Source organism: Oncorhynchus keta, unplaced genomic scaffold (genome assembly GCF_023373465.1).
Source record: "Oncorhynchus keta strain PuntledgeMale-10-30-2019 unplaced genomic scaffold, Oket_V2 Un_contig_16010_pilon_pilon, whole genome shotgun sequence".
Classification (NCBI taxonomy): Eukaryota; Metazoa; Chordata; class Actinopteri; order Salmoniformes; family Salmonidae; genus Oncorhynchus; species Oncorhynchus keta.
Genome location: NW_026279656.1, coordinates 170001 through 187500, shown reverse-complemented (window position 1 = coordinate 187500; position 17500 = coordinate 170001). Strand labels below are relative to the sequence as shown.

At 49.2% G+C, this 17500-nt stretch overlaps 1 protein-coding gene across 2 annotated transcripts in view; it reads right to left on the bottom strand.

The window, feature by feature from the left end:
* LOC118379382 (collagen alpha-1(XIV) chain-like) overlaps positions 1–17500 on the bottom strand; it is a 208860-nt gene that overhangs the window by 71774 nt on the left and 119586 nt on the right. For both annotated transcript variants that reach the window (XM_052502717.1, XM_052502716.1), the window contains 3 exons: positions 16794–16940; positions 14033–14107; positions 5582–5721 (listed from right to left, as the gene is read on the bottom strand). In XM_052502717.1, the coding sequence (XP_052358677.1) occupies positions 5582–5721; positions 14033–14107; positions 16794–16940 (362 nt within the window). The remainder of the gene's footprint in view (positions 1–5581; positions 5722–14032; positions 14108–16793; positions 16941–17500) is intronic.

Here is a 17500-nt window from a genome sequence, read left to right as displayed (position 1 = left end):
CTGTGTAATGTTCATGCTGTTTAATAATTAGCTTCTTGATATGCCACAACTGTGAGGTGGATGGATTATCTTGGCAAAGGTGAAACGCTCACTAACAGGGATGTAAACACATTTGTGCACAACATTTTAGAGAAATAAGCTTTTTGTGCACATGGAACATTTCTGGGATCTTTTATTTCAGCTCATGAAACATGGGACCAACACTGCACATGTTGCGTTTATATTTTTGTTCAGTGTAAGTTGCCAATAAAGAATCCAGAACTTATAGTCGCATACTGAACGCACGCTTTCATTGGCATCTTAGCAACTATTTTGCAGCATCTTTGGAACAGATGTCTCTGTTATTCACTCTCCTTATGTCCCCTTAGGAATCTATCCCTGTCCCTCCTCTTCCCTCAATGTCCTGCTTCCCTTCTCACTCTCCTTATGTCCCCTCAGGAATCTATCCCTGTCCCTCCTCTTCCCTCAATGTCCTGCTTCCCTTCTCACTCTCCTTATGTCCCCTCAGGAATCTATCCCTGTCCCTCCTCTTCCCTCAATGTCTCGCTTCCCTTCTCACTCTCCTTATGTCCCCTGAGGACTCTATCCCTGTCCCTCCTCTTCCCTCAATGTCCTGCTTCCCTTCTCACTCCCTTCCCCTCTATCCCTGTCCCTCCTCTTCCCTCATGTCCCCCTGAGTCCCCTCTATCCCTGAATCTATCCCTGTCCCTCCTCTTCCCTCAATGTCTGCTTCCCTCACTCTCCTCCCCTGAGGAATCTTCCCCTTAATGTCCCCCCTGTCCCCTCAGGAATCTATCCCTGTCCCTCCTCTTCCCTCAATGTCCTGCTTCCCTTCTCACTCTCCTTATGTCCCCTGAGGACTCTATCACTGTCCCTCCTCTTCCCTCAATGTCCTGCTTCCCTTCTCACTCTCCTTATGTCCCCTGAGGACTCTATCACTGTCCCTCCTCTTCCCTCAATGTCCTGCTTCCCTTCTCACTCTCCTTATGTCCCCTGAGGACTCTATCACTGTCCCTCCTCTTCCCTCAATGTCCTGCTTCCCTTCTCACTCTCCTTATGTCCCCTGAGGAATCTATCCCTCTCCTTTCCCTCATGTCCCCTGTCTCCTCAGGAATCTATCCCTGTCCCTCCTCTTCCCTCAATGTCCTGCTTCCCTTCTCACTCTCCTTATGTCTCCTCAGGAATCTATCCCTGTCCCTCCTCTTCCCTCAATGTCCTGCTTCCTTCTCACTCTCCTTATGTCCCCCCTGTCTCCTCAGGAATCTATCCCTGTCCCTCCTCTTCCCTCAATGTCCTGCTTCCCTTCTCACTCTCCTTATGTCCCCTCTATCCCTGTCCCTCCTCTTCCCTCAGGACTCTATCTCCTCAGGAATCTATCCCCCTCCTCTTCCCTCAATGTCTCGCTTCCCTTCTCACTCTCCTTATGTCCCCTTAGGAATCTATCCCTGTCCCTCCTCTTCCCTCAATGTCTCGTTTCCCTTCTCACTCTCCTTATGTCCCCTCAGGAATCTATCCCTGTCCCTCCTCTTCCCTCAATGTCTCGCTTCCCTTCTCACTCTCCTTATGTCCCCTTAGGAATCTATCCCTGTCCCTCCTCTTCCCTCAATGTCTCCCTTCTCACTCTCCTTATGTCCCCTCAGGAATCTATCCCTGTCCCTCCTCTTCCCTCAATGTCTCCCTTCTCACTCTCCTTATGTCTCCTCAGGAATCTATCCCTGTCCCTCCTCTTCCCTCAATGTCTCGCTTCCCTTCTCACTCTCCTTATGTCTCCTCAGGAATCTATCCCTGTCCCTCCTCTTCCCTCAATGTCTCCTCAGGAATCTTCCCTGTCCCTTCTCACTCTCCTTATGTCTCCTCAGGAATCTATCCCTGTCCCTCCTCTTCCCTCAATGTCTCGCTTCCCTTCTCACTCTCCTTATGTCTCCTCAGGAATCTATCCCTGTCCCTCCTCTTCCCTCAATGTCTATCCCTGCTTCTTCCCTCAATTCTCACTCTCCTTATGTCTCCTCAGGAATCTATCCCTGTCCCTCCTCTTCCCTCAATGTCTCCTCAGGAATCTATCCCTTCCTCTTCCCTCAATGTCTCTCCTTATGTCCCCTCAGGAATCTATCCCTGTCCCTCCTCTTCCCTCAATGTCTCGCTTCCCTTCTCACTCTCCTTATGTCCCCTCAGGAATCTATCCCTGTCCCTCCTCTTCCCTCAATGTCCTGCTTCCCTTCTCACTCTCCTTATGTCCCCTGAGGAATCTATCCCTGTCCCTCCTCTTCCCTCAATGTCCTGCTTCCCTTCTCACTCTCCTTATGTCCCCTGAGGACTCTATCACTGTCCCTCCTCTTCCCTCAATGTCCTGCTTCCCTTCTCACTCTCCTTATGTCCCCTGAGGAATCTATCCCTGTCCCTCCTCTTCCCTCAATGTCCTGCTTCCCTTCTCACTCTCCTTATGTCCCCTGAGGACTCTATCACTGTCCCTCCTCTTCCCTCAATGTCTCGCTTCCCTTCTCACTCTCCTTATGTCTCCTCAGGAATCTATCCCTGTCCCTCCTCTTCCCTCAATGTCCCGCTTCCCTTCTCACTCTCCTTATGTCTCCTCAGGAATCTATCCCTGTCCCTCCTCTTCCCTCAATGTCTCGCTTCCCTTCTCACTCTCCTTCTGTCTCCTCAGGAATCTATCCCTGTCCCTCCTCTTCCCTCAATGTCCCGCTTCCCTTCTCACTCTCCTTATGTCTCCTCAGGAATCTATCCCTGTCCCTCCTCTTCCCTCAATGTCCCGCTTCCCTTCTCACTCTCCTTATGTCTCCTCAGGAATCTATCCCTGTCCCTCCTCTTCCCTCAATGTCTCGCTTCCCTTCTCACTCTCCTTATGTCTCCTCAGGAATCTATCCCTGTCCCTCCTCTTCCCTCAATGTCTCGCTTCCCTTCTCACTCTCCTTATGTCTCCTCAGGAATCTATCCCTGTCCCTCCTCTTCCCTCAATGTCTTGCTTCCCTTCTCACTCTCCTTATGTCTCCTCAGGAATCTATCCCTGTCCCTCCTCTTCCCTCAATGTCCCGCTTCCCTTCTCACTCTCCTTATGTCTCCTCAGGAATCTATCCCTGTCCCTCAATGTCTCGCTTTCCTTCTCACTCTCCTTATGTCTCCTCAGGAATCTATCCCTGTCCCTCAATGTCTCGCTTTCCTTCTCACTCTCCTTCTGTCTCCTCAGGAATCTATCCCTCCTCAATTCCTTCCTTCAATGTCCCTCCTCTTCCCTCAATCTATCCCTCGCTTCCCTTCTCACTCTCCTTATGCTTCCCTTCTCACTCTCCTTATGTCTCCTCAGGAATCTATCCCTGTCCCTCCTCTTCCCTCAATGTCCCGCTTCCCTTCTCACTCTCCTTATGTCTCCTCAGGAATCTATCCCTGTCCCTCCTCTTCCCTCAATGTCTCTTCCCTTCTCACTCTCCTTATGTCTCCTCAGGAATCTATCCCTGTCCCTCAATGTCTCTTCCCTCAATGTCTCCTCAGGAATCTATCCCTTCCTCTCACTCACTCTTATGTCCTTATGTCTCCTCAGGAATCTATCTCCTGTCCCTCCTCTTCCCTCAATGTCTCGCTTCCCTTCTCACTCTCCTTATGTCTCCTCAGGAATCTATCCCTGTCCCTCCTCTTCCCTCAATGTCTTGCTTTCCTTCTCACTCTCCTTATGTCTCCTCAGGAATCTATCCCTGTCCCTCAATGTCTCGCTTTCCTTCTCACTCTCCTTATGTCTCATCAGGAATCTATCCCTGTCCCTCCTCTTCCCTCAATGTCCCGCTTCCCTTCTCACTCTCCTTATGTCTCCTCAGGAATCTATCCCTGTCCCTCCTCTTCCCTCAATGTCCCGCTTCCCTTCTCACTCTCCTTATGTCTCCTCAGGAATCTATCCCTGTCCCTCCCCTCCCTTCCCTCAATGTCCCGCTTCCCTTCTCACTCTCCTTATGTCTCCTCTCTATCCCTGTCCCTCCTTATGTCTCTCACTCAGTCTCCTCAGGAATCTATCCCTGTCCCTCCTCTTCCCTCAATGTCTCGCTTCCCTTCTCACTCTCCTTATGTCTCCTCAGGAATCTATCCCTGTCCCTCCCTCTTCCCTCCCTCAGGAATCTTCCCTGTCCCTCCTCTCCCTCAATGTCTCCTCAGGAATCTATCCCTGTCCCTCCTCTTCCCTCAATGTCTCGCTTCCTTCTCACTCTCCTTATGTCTCCTCAGGAATCTATCCCTGTCCCTCCTCTTCCCTCAATGTCCCTTCCCTTCTCACTCTCCTTATGTCTCCTCAGGAATCTATCCCTGTCCCTCCTTTCCCTCAATGTCTCCTTCACTCTCCTTATGTCTCCTCAGGAATCTATCCCTGTCCCTCCTCTTCCCTCAATGTCCCGCTTCCCTTCTCACTCTCCTTATGTCTCCTCAGGAATCTATCCCTGTCCCTCCTCTTCCCTCAATGTCTCGCTTCCCTTCTCACTCTCCTTATGTCTCCTCAGGAATCTATCCCTGTCCCTCCTCTTCCCTCAATGTCTCGCTTCCCTTCTCACTCTCCTTATGTCTGTTTTTCTATTTGTCTGTCTGAGAGCCTAACTACTGTAGCCAGGACCCTCTGCACCTCAGCTCAGATTCCTCCATTACCCATCAGCCCCTAATACAGTAGTAAGGGGATACGGAGGACTTTAGTAATGCAGCCTTGTGTCAATAACCTACCAGTTCCTCAGTAATGGGCTGCGAACGGTCTGAAAGAGAAGGCTTGATGAAGATCTATGGGCCTCTGTTTATAATGTCTAGACACCAGTCTATTCCAACATAATGGTCTCTCCCTTGAGACCTGGTTTAGATGTGGGTCTGTTTATAATGTCTAGTCACCAGTCTATTCCAATATAATTGTCTCTCCCTTGAGACCTGGTTTAGATTTGGCTCTGTTTGGTGATGTTAGCACAGGCTTTATCTAAACCTAACCTCACCCTGACCTGTGACCCTAACCTCACTCTGACCTGTGGCCCTAACCTCACCCTGACCTGTGACCCTAACCTCACCCTGACCTGTGACCCTAACCTCACTCTAACCTGTGACCCTAACCTCACCCTGGCCCGTGACCCTAACCTCACCCTAACCTGTGACCCCAACCTCACCCTAACCTGTGACCCCAACCTCACCCTAACCTGTGACCCTAATCTCACCCTAACCTGTGACCCTAACCTCACCCTGACCTGTGGCCCTAACCTCACCCTGACCTGTGACCCTAACCTCACCCTAACCTGTGACCCTAACCTCACCCTAACCTGTGACCCCAACCTCACCCTAACCTGTGACCCTAACCTCACCCTAACCTGTGACCCCCAACCTCACCCTAACCTGTGACCCTAACCTCACTCTGACCTGTGTGTACTGGACTAGACCAGCCACTCATAGGACATTTTGCTTTCTCAAACATCAGTGGCTGAGATGGATGAGATCAGGTTACTGTTAGACAATGTTCCCCTTCAACAGCATTGGGTTATATTTAATTTATTCATTATTTCCGTGAGATATTGGCTGAATGCATAACTCTACAATATGGAGGTGTTGTCATTGGTCTTACCTGTGTACCGTCAGGACCAATCAGATCCAGAGATCCCATCGTACTGTACAGGAAGCGGATAATCTTCTGGAAGTTGTCGTCTCCGATGCTCCAAGACCCGTCCACCAAGAAGACCAGGTCAGCTTTGGCTGCCTTACAAACTGGGGGAGGGAGGTAGGGAGGCAGGTAGGGAGGGAGGTAGGGAAGCAGGCAGGGAGGGAGGGAAGGAGGCAGGGAGGGAGGGAGGTAGGGAGGCAGGGAGGCAGGGAAGCAGGGAGGGAAGGAGGCAGGGAGGGAGGGAAGGAGGCAGGGAGGGAGGGAAGGAAGGGAGCAGGGGGGGAGAGAGGCAGGGAGGGAAAGAGGCAGGGAGGGAAAGAGGCAGGGAGGGAGAGAGGCAGGGAGGGAAAGAGGCAGGGAGGGAGAGAGGCAGGGAGGGAAAGAGGCAGGGAGGGAGAGAGGCAGGGAGGGAGAGAGGCAGGGAGGGAGAGAGGCAGGGAGGGAGAGAGGCAGGGAGGGAGAGAGGCAGGGAGGGAGAGAGGCAGGGAGGGAAAGAGGCAGGGAGGGAGAGAGGCAGGGAGGGAGAGAGGCAGGGAGGGAGAGAGGCAGGGAGGGAGAGAGGCAGGGAGGGAGAGAGGCAGGGAGGGAGAGAGGCAGGGAGGGAGAGAGGCAGGGAGGGAGAAAGGCAGGGAGGGAGAGAGGCAGGGAGGGAGAGAGGCAGGGAGGGAGAGAGGCAGGGAGGGAAGGAAGAAATTAGATATGGAACTAGGTTAGAGAGGAATTCCAAACACAGAGACAGAAGCCTCAACCCTTCATTCTCATTACAACAGGCCAGCTGGTAAGCCTCATATTGTCAGTCTCATTACAACAGGCCAGCTGGTAAGCCTCATATTGTCAGTCTCATTACAACAGGCCAGCTGGTAAGCCTCATATTGTCAGTCTCATTACAGCAGGCCAGCTGGTAAGCCTTAACCCTTCAGTCTCATTACAACAGGCCAGCTGGTAAGCCTCATATTATCAGTCTCATTACAACAGGCCAGCTGGTAAGCCTCATATTGTCAGTGTCATTACAACAGGCCAGCTGGTAAGCCTCATATTGTCAGTCTCATTACAACAGGCCAGTTGGTAAGCCTCATATTGTCAGTCTCATTACAACAGGCCAGCTGGTAAGCCTCATATTGTCAGTCTCATTACAGCAGGCCAGCTGGTAAGCCTCATATTGTCAGTCTCATTACAGCAGGCCAGCTGGTAAGCCTCATATTATCAGTCTCATTACAACAGGCCAGCTGGTAAGCCTCATATTGTCAGTCTCATTACAACAGGCCAGCTGGTAAGCCTCAACTCTTCAGTCTCATTACAGCAGGCAAGCTGGTAAGCCTCAACTCTTCAGTCTCATTACAACAGGCCAGCTGGTAAGCCTCATTTCTTCAGTCTCATTACAACAGGCGAGCTGGTAAGCCTCAACTCTTCAGTCTCATTACAACAGGCCAGCTGGTAAGCCTCATATCTTCAGTCTCATTACAACAGGCCAGCTGGTAAGCCTCATATCTTCAGTCTCATTTACAACAGGCCAGCTGGTAAGCCTCAACTCTTCAGTCTCATTACAACAGGCCAGCTGGAAAGCCACAACCCTTCCGTCTCATTACAACAGGCCAGCTGGTAAACCTCAACCCTTCAGTCTCATTTACAACAGGCCAGCTGGTAAGCCTCAACTCTTCAGTCTCATTTACAACAGGCCAGCTGGTAAGCCTCAACCCTTCAGTCTCATTACAACAGGCCAGCTGGTAAACCTCAACCCTTCAGTCTCATTACAACAGGCCAGCTGGTAAGTCTCATTACAACAGGCCAGCTTCAGTCTCATTCAACAGGCCAGCTGGTAAACCTCAACCCTTCAGTCTAATTACAACAGGCCAGCTGGTAAGCCTCAACCCTTCAGTCTCATTACAACAGGCCAGCTGGTAAACCTCAACCCTTCAGTCTAATTACAACAGGCCAGCTGGTAAGCCTCAAATCTTCAGTCTCATTACAACAGGCCAGCTGGTAAGCCTCAACCCTTCAGTCTCATTACAACAGGCCAGCTGGTAAACCTCAACCCTTCAGTCTAATTACAACAGGCCAGCTGGTAAGCCTCAAATCTTCAGTCTCATTACAACAGGCCAGCTGGTAAGCCTCAACCCTTCAGTCTCATTACAACAGGCCAGCTGGTAAACCTCAACCCTTCAGTCTCATTACAACAGGCCAGCTGGTAAGCCTCAAATCTTCAGTCTCATTACAACAGGCCAGCTGGTAAGCCTCAAATCTTCAGTCTCATTACAACAGGCCAGCTGGTAAACCTCAAATCTTCAGTCTCATTACAACAGACCAGCTGGTAAACCTCAAATCTTCAGTCTCATTACAACAGGCCAGCTGGTAAGCCTCAAATCTTCAGTCTCATTACAACAGGCCAGCTGGTAAGCCTCATATCTTCAGTCTCATTACAACAGGCCAGCTGGTGGAGAGTGGGGATGACTATCTAACTATCTGTCTCCTCCAGAAGCTTTATCTACTTCCTACTACACAGAGACAGATAAGATCTTCCTTCGTGCTAATTAAAGGTTCAGGGCAGCCATCTTTATCTCAATATATCTGTCTGAGTGGGGAGAGGAAAACTGAAAACTACAGTAACTGTTATTGGCAGAGAGGTTTGGAACACTCTTTCTCATTGGTCTATTAACGATGTCACCAGGCAGGCCAAAACTCCATCCCACCAAAACAGACTGTCTGTTTAAACAGCTCTTACACTAACATGGCTTTATCATCATTTTCACAATTTCGCAGTATTATTCCAACCTCATAGAATGGAAATATATATAAAACACAGGAAAATCACATTTCTGACTGCGCTGTGCCTTTAATATTCCGTTACTGTATTCTCCAGCCGTATACAGACTTCAATCAAACTGGGAGCAGATTGGTCTCTCAAAATATAAGGAACGGCTAGAGCTGGCCGGTCTCTCATAATGTAAGGAATGGCTAGAGCTGGCCGTTTTCTCAGAATGTAAGGAATGGCTAGAGCTGGCCGGTCTCTCAAAATATAAGGAACGGCTAGAGCTGGCCGGTCTCTCAGAATGTAAGGAATGGCTAGAGCTGGCCGGTCTCTCAGAATGTAAGGAATGGCTAGAGCTGGCCGGTCTCTCAGAATGTAAGGAATGGCTAGAGCTGGCCCGTCTCTCAGAATGTAAGGAATGGCTAGAGCTGGCCGATCTCTCAAAATATAAGGAACGGCTAGAGCTGGCCGGTCTCTCAGAATGTAAGGAATGGCTAGAGCTGGCCGGTCTCTCAGAATGTAAGGAATGGCTAGAGCTGGCCCGTCTCTCAGAATGTGAGGAATGGCTAGAGCTGGCCCGTCTCTCAGAATGTGAGGAATGGCTAGAGCTGGTCCGTCTCTCAGAATGTGAGGAATGGCTAGAGCTGGCCGGTCTCTCAGAATGTGAGGAATGGCTAGAGCTGGCCGGTCTCTCAGAATGTGAGGAATGGATAGAGCTGGCCCGTCTCTCAGAATGTAAGGAATGGCTAGAGCTGGCCGGTCTCTCAGAACGTAAGGAATGGCTAGAGCTGGCCCGTCTCTCAGAATGTAAGGAATGACTAGAGCTGGCCGGTCTCTCAGAATGTGAGGAATGGCTAGAGCTGGCCCGTCTCTCAGAATGTGAGGAACGACTAGAGCTGGCCGGTCTCTCAGAATGTAAGGAACGGCTAGAGCTGGCCGGTCTCTCAGAATGTAAGGAACGGCTAGAGCTGGCCCGTCTCTCAGAATGTAAGGAATGACTAGAGCTGGCCGGTCTCTCAGAATGTGAGGAATGGCTTGAGCTGGCCCGTCTCTCAGAATGTGAGGAACGACTAGAGCTGGCCGGTCTCTCAGAATGTAAGGAACGGCTAGAGCTGGCCCGTCTCTCAGAATGTGAGGAATGGCTTGAGCTGGCCCGTCTCTCAGAATGTGAGGAATGGCTAGAGCTGGCCGGTCTCTCAGAATGTAAGGAACGGCTAGAGCTGGCCCGTCTCTCGGAATGTGAGGAAAGGCTAGAGCTGGCCGGTCTCTCAGAATGTGAGGAATGGCTTGAGCTGGCCCGTCTCTCAGAATGTGAGGAATGGCTAGAGCTGGACCGTCTCTCAGAATGTGAGGAACGACTAGAGCTGGCCGGTCTCTCGGAATGTGAGGAACGGCTAGAGCTGGCCCGTCTCTCAGAATGTAAGGAATGACTAGAGCTGGCCGGTCTCTCAGAATGTGAGGAATGGCTAGAGCTGGCCGGTCTCTCAGAATGTGAGGAACGACTAGAGCTGGCCGGTCTCTCAGAATGTAAGGAACGGCTAGAGCTGGCCCGTCTCTCAGAATGTGAGGAATGGCTTGAGCTGGCCCGTCTCTCAGAATGTGAGGAATGGCTAGAGCTGGCCCGTCTCTCAGAATGTGAGGAATGGCTAGAGCTGGTCCGTCTCTCAGAATGTGAGGAATGGCTAGAGCTGGCCGGTCTCTCAGAATGTGAGGAATGGCTAGAGCTGGCCGGTCTCTCAGAATGTGAGGAATGGCTAGAGCTGGCCCGTCTCTCAGAATGTAAGGAATGGCTAGAGCTGGCCGGTCTCTCAGAACGTAAGGAATGGCTAGAGCTGGCCCGTCTCTCAGAATGTAAGGAATGACTAGAGCTGGCCGGTCTCTCAGAATGTGAGGAATGGCTAGAGCTGGCCCGTCTCTCAGAATGTGAGGAACGACTAGAGCTGGCCGGTCTCTCAGAATGTAAGGAACGGCTAGAGCTGGCCGGTCTCTCAGAATGTAAGGAACGGCTAGAGCTGGCCCGTCTCTCAGAATGTAAGGAATGACTAGAGCTGGCCGGTCTCTCAGAATGTGAGGAATGGCTTGAGCTGGCCCGTCTCTCAGAATGTGAGGAACGACTAGAGCTGGCCGGTCTCTCAGAATGTAAGGAACGGCTAGAGCTGGCCCGTCTCTCAGAATGTGAGGAATGGCTTGAGCTGGCCCGTCTCTCAGAATGTGAGGAATGGCTAGAGCTGGCCGGTCTCTCAGAATGTAAGGAACGGCTAGAGCTGGCCGGTCTCTCGGAATGTGAGGAAAGGCTAGAGCTGGCCGGTCTCTCAGAATGTGAGGAACGGCTAGAGCTGGCCCGTCTCTCAGAATGTAAGGAATGACTAGAGCTGGCCGGTCTCTCAGAATGTGAGGAACCTGGCCCGTCTCTCAGAATGTAAGGAATGACTAGAGCTGGCCGGTCTCTCAGAATGTGAGGAATGGCTTGAGCTGGCCCGTCTCTCAGAATGTGAGGAACGACTAGAGCTGGCCGGTCTCTCAGAATGTAAGGAACGGCTAGAGCTGGCCCGTCTCTCAGAATGTGAGGAATGGCTTGAGCTGGCCCGTCTCTCAGAATGTGAGGAATGGCTAGAGCTGGCCGGTCTCTCAGAATGTAAGGAACGGCTAGAGCTGGCCCGTCTCTCGGAATGTGAGGAAAGGCTAGAGCTGGCCGGTCTCTCAGAATGTGAGGAATGGCTTGAGCTGGCCCGTCTCTCAGAATGTGAGGAATGGCTAGAGCTGGCCCGTCTCTCAGAATGTGAGGAACGACTAGAGCTGGCCGGTCTCTCGGAATGTGAGGAACGGCTAGAGCTGGCCGGTCTCTCAGAATATGAGGAGAGACTAGAGCTGGCCGGTCTCTCAGAATATGAGGAGCGACTAGAGCTGGCCCGTCTCTCAGAATGTGAGGAACGACTAGAGCTGGCCCGTCTCTCAGAATATGAGGAGCGACTAGAGCTGGGTGGTCTCTCAGAATGTGAGGAATGGCTAGAGCTGGCCGGTCTCTCAAAATATAAGGAACGTCTAGAGCTGGCCGGTCTCTCAGAATGTGAGGAACGACTAGAGCTGGCCGGTCTCTCAAAATATAAGGAACGTCTAGAGCTGGCCGGTCTCTCAGAATGTGAGGAACGACTAGAGCTGGCCGGTCTCTCAAAATATAAGGAACGGCTAGAGCTGGCCTGTCTCTCAAAATATAAGGAACGACTAGAGCTGGCCTGTATCTCAGAATGTGAGGAACGGCTAGAGCTGGCCGGTCTCTCAAAATGTGAGGAACGACTAGAGCTGGCCGGTCTCTCAAAATGTGAGGAACGACTAGAGCTGGCCGGTCTCTCAGAATGTGAGGAACGGCTAGAGCTGGCCGGTCTCTCAGAATGTGAGGAATGGCTAGAGCTGGCCGGTCTCTCAGAATGTGAGGAACGACTAGAGCTGGCCGGTCTCTCAGAATGTAAGGAACGACTAGAGCTGGCCGGTCTCTCAGAATGTGAGGAACGACTAGAGCTGGGTGGTCTCTCAGACAGTAAGCTGACGGTGATTTAGCCCGTTCTCTAACGCTAGGAAGAAGTATAGCTTGCCGGTCCTTGGCACAAGAAGGACCATAGCTTGTCGGTGCCTGGGGCCAAAGAGGGTTGGGAAACACTGGGCTACACTTTGAGAAACAAAGACAGTGTAGAGTGTAGAGGAATGGCAAGAGAAATGTCTGGCCTGTTTGATCTTTGTTTAAACAAGCCAGAGAGTTAGAATTATAACAAATTGACTGGTACAAACCTCTAGAGGTGGGACAAATATGTTCAGTCTGAAGTGCTTAGAATTATAGCAGAGTTCTTAGAATGGTGGGAGAGAGGGAAGGTTGTTATGGCAGGGTTCTAATCAAACCGGACAGGAAGTATCGACAGGATGGGAGGAAGGCTTGATACACAGCCAGGCAGCAGTGCACCATGGGGGGATAAAAGTGTGCAAGGCTCTTTCTCAATTTGTCTTTCATCGATTTAATCGATTCCTCCCACGCTCTATCCTCGCCTCATTCACAAAATGCATTGGAGAAGATCCAAGGTCCCGCCCATCGAACCTTCTCCTCCAATGCGATTGAGAAGAAGTTGAGTACTTCTGACTTCTACTATTATTAGGAGCTAGAGATAATATCCAAAATGCAATATTCAACTAATCCCGCTGGAAAAACGACCTTGAGGACTTTGCTGAGAATACATTGATAAAAGATGTTTTCAGTCTATTACGGTGCTGTAAAAACCACCTTCTTATTTCTCATTTATTTCAACCTGTGAAGAACTTAATACTTATCACAAATCTGATGATTGCAGTTCACCTAAAAATGGACCAGGACTTAAACCCTCAGGGGGCTGTCTGCCTATGGTATTTGGTAGTGTGTATATGAAGGTCAGTAGAGGAGGGAGGAAGCAAAGCCTCAGCTAATGTAATAAGTAATGCATGCAGATGCTGTGTAAATATGCACAGACTGGAGCTGCTGCTTGTCTGAGCCGCACTGCAAATGTTTGATAAGATACTGGATAATCCCCAAGAAAGAAGACTTAAAAAGTTGATAAGATACTGGATACCCCTCAAGAAAGAAGACTTAAAAAGTTGATAAGATACTGGATACCCCTCAAGAAAGAAGACTTAAAAAGTTGATAAGATACTGGATACCCCTCAAGAAAGAAGACTTAAAAAGTTGATAAGATACTGGATACCCCTCAAGAAAGAAGACTTAAAAAGTTGATAAGATACTGGATAATCCCCAAGAAAGAAGACTTAAAAAGTTGATAAGATACTGGATAATCCCCAAGAAAGAAGATTTAAAAAGTTGATAAGATACTGGATACCCCTCAAGAAAGAAGACTTAAAAAGTTGATAAGATACTGGATACCCCTCAAGAAAGAAGACTTAAAAAGTTGATAAGATACTGGATACCCCTCAAGAAAGAAGACTTAAAAAGTTGATAAGATACTGGATACCCCTCAAGAAAGAAGACTTAAAAAGTTGATAAGATACTGGATACCCCTCAAGAAAGAAGACTTAAAAAGTTGATAAGATACTGGATAATCCCCAAGAAAGAAGACTTAAAAAGTTGATAAGATACTGGATACCCCTCAAGAAAGAAGACTTAAAAAGTTGATAAGATACTGGATACCCCTCAAGAAAGAAGACTTAAAAAGTTGATAAGATACTGGATACCACTAAGTACCGGTACTTGTTTGGTGATTGTACAAGGTACAAATCTGTCTTTCTGCCCCTGAACAGGCAGTTAACCCACTGTTCCCAGGCCGTCATTGAAAATAAGAATATGTTCTTAACTGACTTGCCTGGTTAAATAAAGGTAAAAAAAATAAAATTGTATAATGTGGTTCATTTGCTATAAAGGCGAGATATATTTTTATTTATCTGTGGTACCTCAGTGTGCTGAAGTAAAGGTGAACTGTCATCAGAGATGTAGTGAGGGTTTGAGAAAGGTCACACTATGGTGGGGACAGCAGGGGAGAGGAAGAGGTGTGTGTGTGTGTGTGTGTGTGTGTGTGTGTGTGTGTGTGTGTGTGTGTGTGTGTGTGTGTGTGTGTGTGTGTGTGTGTGTGTGTGTGTGTGTGTGTGTGTGTGTGTGTGTGTGTGTGTGTGGACACACAGTGGCAGTTCTTCTCTCTTACCTTCCTTGGCGGGCGGTATGGTCGGTAGGGGGGGTGACGTGGGGGGTGGTGTCGGTGGCTGGGTGGGGGCGGGGACTAGAAAACACAGAGAGACAAGCACATAAATCATCACGGTACATCCATCATACCTCTCTATCCACACACACACACCTACAGTGGGGCAAAAAAAGTATTTAGTCAGCCACCAATTGTGCAAGTTCTCCCACTTAAAAAGATGAGAGAGGCCTGTAATTTTCATCATAGGTACACTTCAACTATGACAGACAAAATGAGAAAAAGAAATCCAGAAAATCACATTGTAGGATTTTTAATTAGTTTATTTGCAAATTATGGTGGAAAATAAGTATTTGGTCACCTACAAACAAGCAAGATTTCTGGCTCTCACAGACCTGTAACTTCTTCTTTAAGAGGATCCTCTGTCCTCCACTCGTTACCTGTATTAATGGCACCTGTTTGAACTTGTTATCAACTTGTTTTTTGCCCCACTGTACCAGTATCCTCCTACCTCTCCCATGCTGTCCCCAAACAATGCCTCTCTTTTGGATAAGCCAGGGAGGTTTTTCTGTGGTGAGTGATAGCAGCAGTAGCAGCAGCAGCAGCAGCAGCAGTGTAACCTCCTCCTGGGGGGAGAGCAGCTATCTGTATCCCTGGCAGCGAGTGAGCATCTCCTGTCCCCTAAACAGACCAGTTCTCCCCACCTCATTGCCTTGCCAATGGCCTGCATCATTAGCCTACTATTGTTGCTTCTAAGGGACAGTCGTGCTGTGAGGGACTGACGCCGTGTCCTAAATGACACCCTATCCACGTTGTAAATGTAGGGAACAGGCTACCGTTTGGGACGTACCCTAAAGGGAGGTGAAATGAGTTGTGGCTGGTGCTCAGCCACACAGGCAGAGAGCAGCTCTGGGGGGAAGGTTTCATTTACCAGACGAAAGGAGAGAAAGCATGCTTTGTCTTCACTGAGCCGAGCTGATCTACAGGCCAGTCAGTCGTAAGCCACAACAGCCATTAAAGGTAATGGGATCAAGGCTGTTATCTGGGGGGGCTTTTGCATGGCCTGGAGCAAACACTGGAATGATCGGTTCTATGGTTTCCCACTGCTTTCAGCCTCACATCGTTGACTCTGCTGTTTCAATGTGTAACATACACTATGACAGGTCATCTTCATTTCTACTGCCAATACATCCAATCCAATGTTCATAGCTGGTCATTCTGTTCTACTCCCATAAGAGAGATTTTGAGGTCAGTTGGTACCTACGTGTTGTGTCCGTGATGAGAGTGTAGAGGTCAGTTGGTACCTACGTGTTGTGTCAGTGATGAGAGTGTTGAGGTCAGTTGGTACCTACGTGTTGTGTCCGTGATGAGAGTGTAGAGGTCAGTTGGTACCTACGTGTTGTGTCCGTGATGAGAGTGTAGAGGTCAGTTGGTACCTACGTGTTGTGTCCGTGATGAGAGTGTAGAGGTCAGTTGGTACCTACGTGTTGTGTCCGTGATGAGAGTGTAGAGGTCAGTGACCTGATGAGTGTAGAGGTCAGTTGGTACCTACGTGTTGTGTCGTGATGAGAGTGTTGAGGTCAGTTGGTACCTACGTGTTCTGTCCGTGATGAGAGTGTTGAGGTCAGTTGGTACCTACGTGTTGTGTGCGTGATGAGAGTGTTGAGGTCAGTTGGTACCTACGTGTTGTGTGTGTGATGAGAGTGTTGAGGTCAGTTGGTACCTACGTGTTGTGTCCGTGATGAGAGTGTTGAGGTCAGTTGGTACCTACGTGTTGTGTGCGTGATGAGAGTGTTGAGGTCAGTTGGTACCTACGTGTTGTGTCAGTGATGAGAGTGTTGAGGTCAGTTGGTACCTACGTGTTGTGTCAGTGATGAGAGTGTTGAGGTCAGTTGGTACCTACGTGTTGTGTGCGTGATGAGAGTGTAGAGGTCAGTTGGTACCTACGTGTTGTGTCTGTGATGAGAGTGTAGAGGTCAGTTGGTACCTACGTGTTGTGTCTAGTGTTGAGGTCAGTTGGTACCTACGTGTTGTGTCTGTGATGAGAGTGTTGAGGTCAGTTGGTACCTACGTGTTGTGTCAGTGATGAGAGTGTTGAGGTCAGTTGGTACCTACGTGTTGTGTCTGTGATGAGAGTGTAGAGGTCAGTTGGTACCTACGTGTTGTGTCTGTGATGAGAGTGTTGAGGTCAGTTGGTACCTACGTGTTGTGTCCGTGATGAGAGTGTTGAGGTCAGTTGGTACCTACGTGTTGTGTGTGATGAGTGTGAGGTCAGTTGGTACCTGTCTGTGATGAGAGTGTTGAGGTCAGTTGGTTGGTACCGTGATGTGTTGTGTCTGTGATGAGAGTGTTGAGGTCAGTTGGTACCTACGTGTTGTGTCCGTGATGAGAGTGTTGAGGTCAGTTGGTACCTACGTGTTGTGTGCGTGATGAGAGTGTTGAGGTCAGTTGGTACCTACGTGTTGTGTCTGTGATGAGAGTGTAGAGGTCAGTTGGTACCTACGTGTTGTGTCTGTGATGAGAGTGTTGAGGTCAGTTGGTACCTACGTGTTGTGTCCGTGATGAGAGTGTTGAGGTCAGTTGGTACCTACGTGTTGTGTCTGTGATGAGAGTGTTGAGGTCAGTTGGTACCTACGTGTTGTGTCCGTGATGAGAGTGTTGAGGTCAGTTGGTACCTACGTGTTGTGTCCGTGATGAGAGTGTTGAGGTCAGTTGGTACCTACGTGTTGTGTCCGTGATGAGAGTGTTGAGGTCAGTTGGTACCTACGTGTAGTAGTGATGGTGGTGACGGCGGGCCCCTCCATGTCCTGTAGCTGGGTGGAAACGCTGATCTTATACTGGCTGTTAGGGGTCAGATCATAGAAACACTGTCTAGACGCAGAGCCTCCAACACTCACTTCCTGTTTCTGGCCATCTGGAGAGACAACAACAATCAACAACAACAATTAAAAATCAACCTTCACAATCAGAGATGCAACATACTGTTGAATACAGATATGAAGATAATTTATAGAGCACAACATGGTCCTACCAGACTGATTCCTTAGTCTACATGTCAGAGAGGCATGACTCTTCTTTTAATACATTTCTATCTGAACGTACCACAACCTACTGAACACAACACAAAGAAATATCTGTTTAAATAGACTTCTATGGAAAAATAGACTTCTATGGAAGAACAGAGTTCTATGGAAGAACAGAGTTCTATGGAAGAACAGAGTTCTATGGTAGAACAGAGTTCTATGGTAGAACAGAGATCTATGGAAGAACAGAGATCTATGGAAGAACAGAGTTCTCTGGAAGAACAGAGTTCTATGGAAGAACAGAGATCTATGGAAGAACAGAGATCTATGGAAGAACAGAGATCTATGGAAGAACAGAGTTCTCTGGTAGAACAGAGTTCTATGGAAGAACAGAGATCTATGGAAGAACAGAGTTCTCTGGTAGAACAGAGATCTATGGAAGAACAGAGAT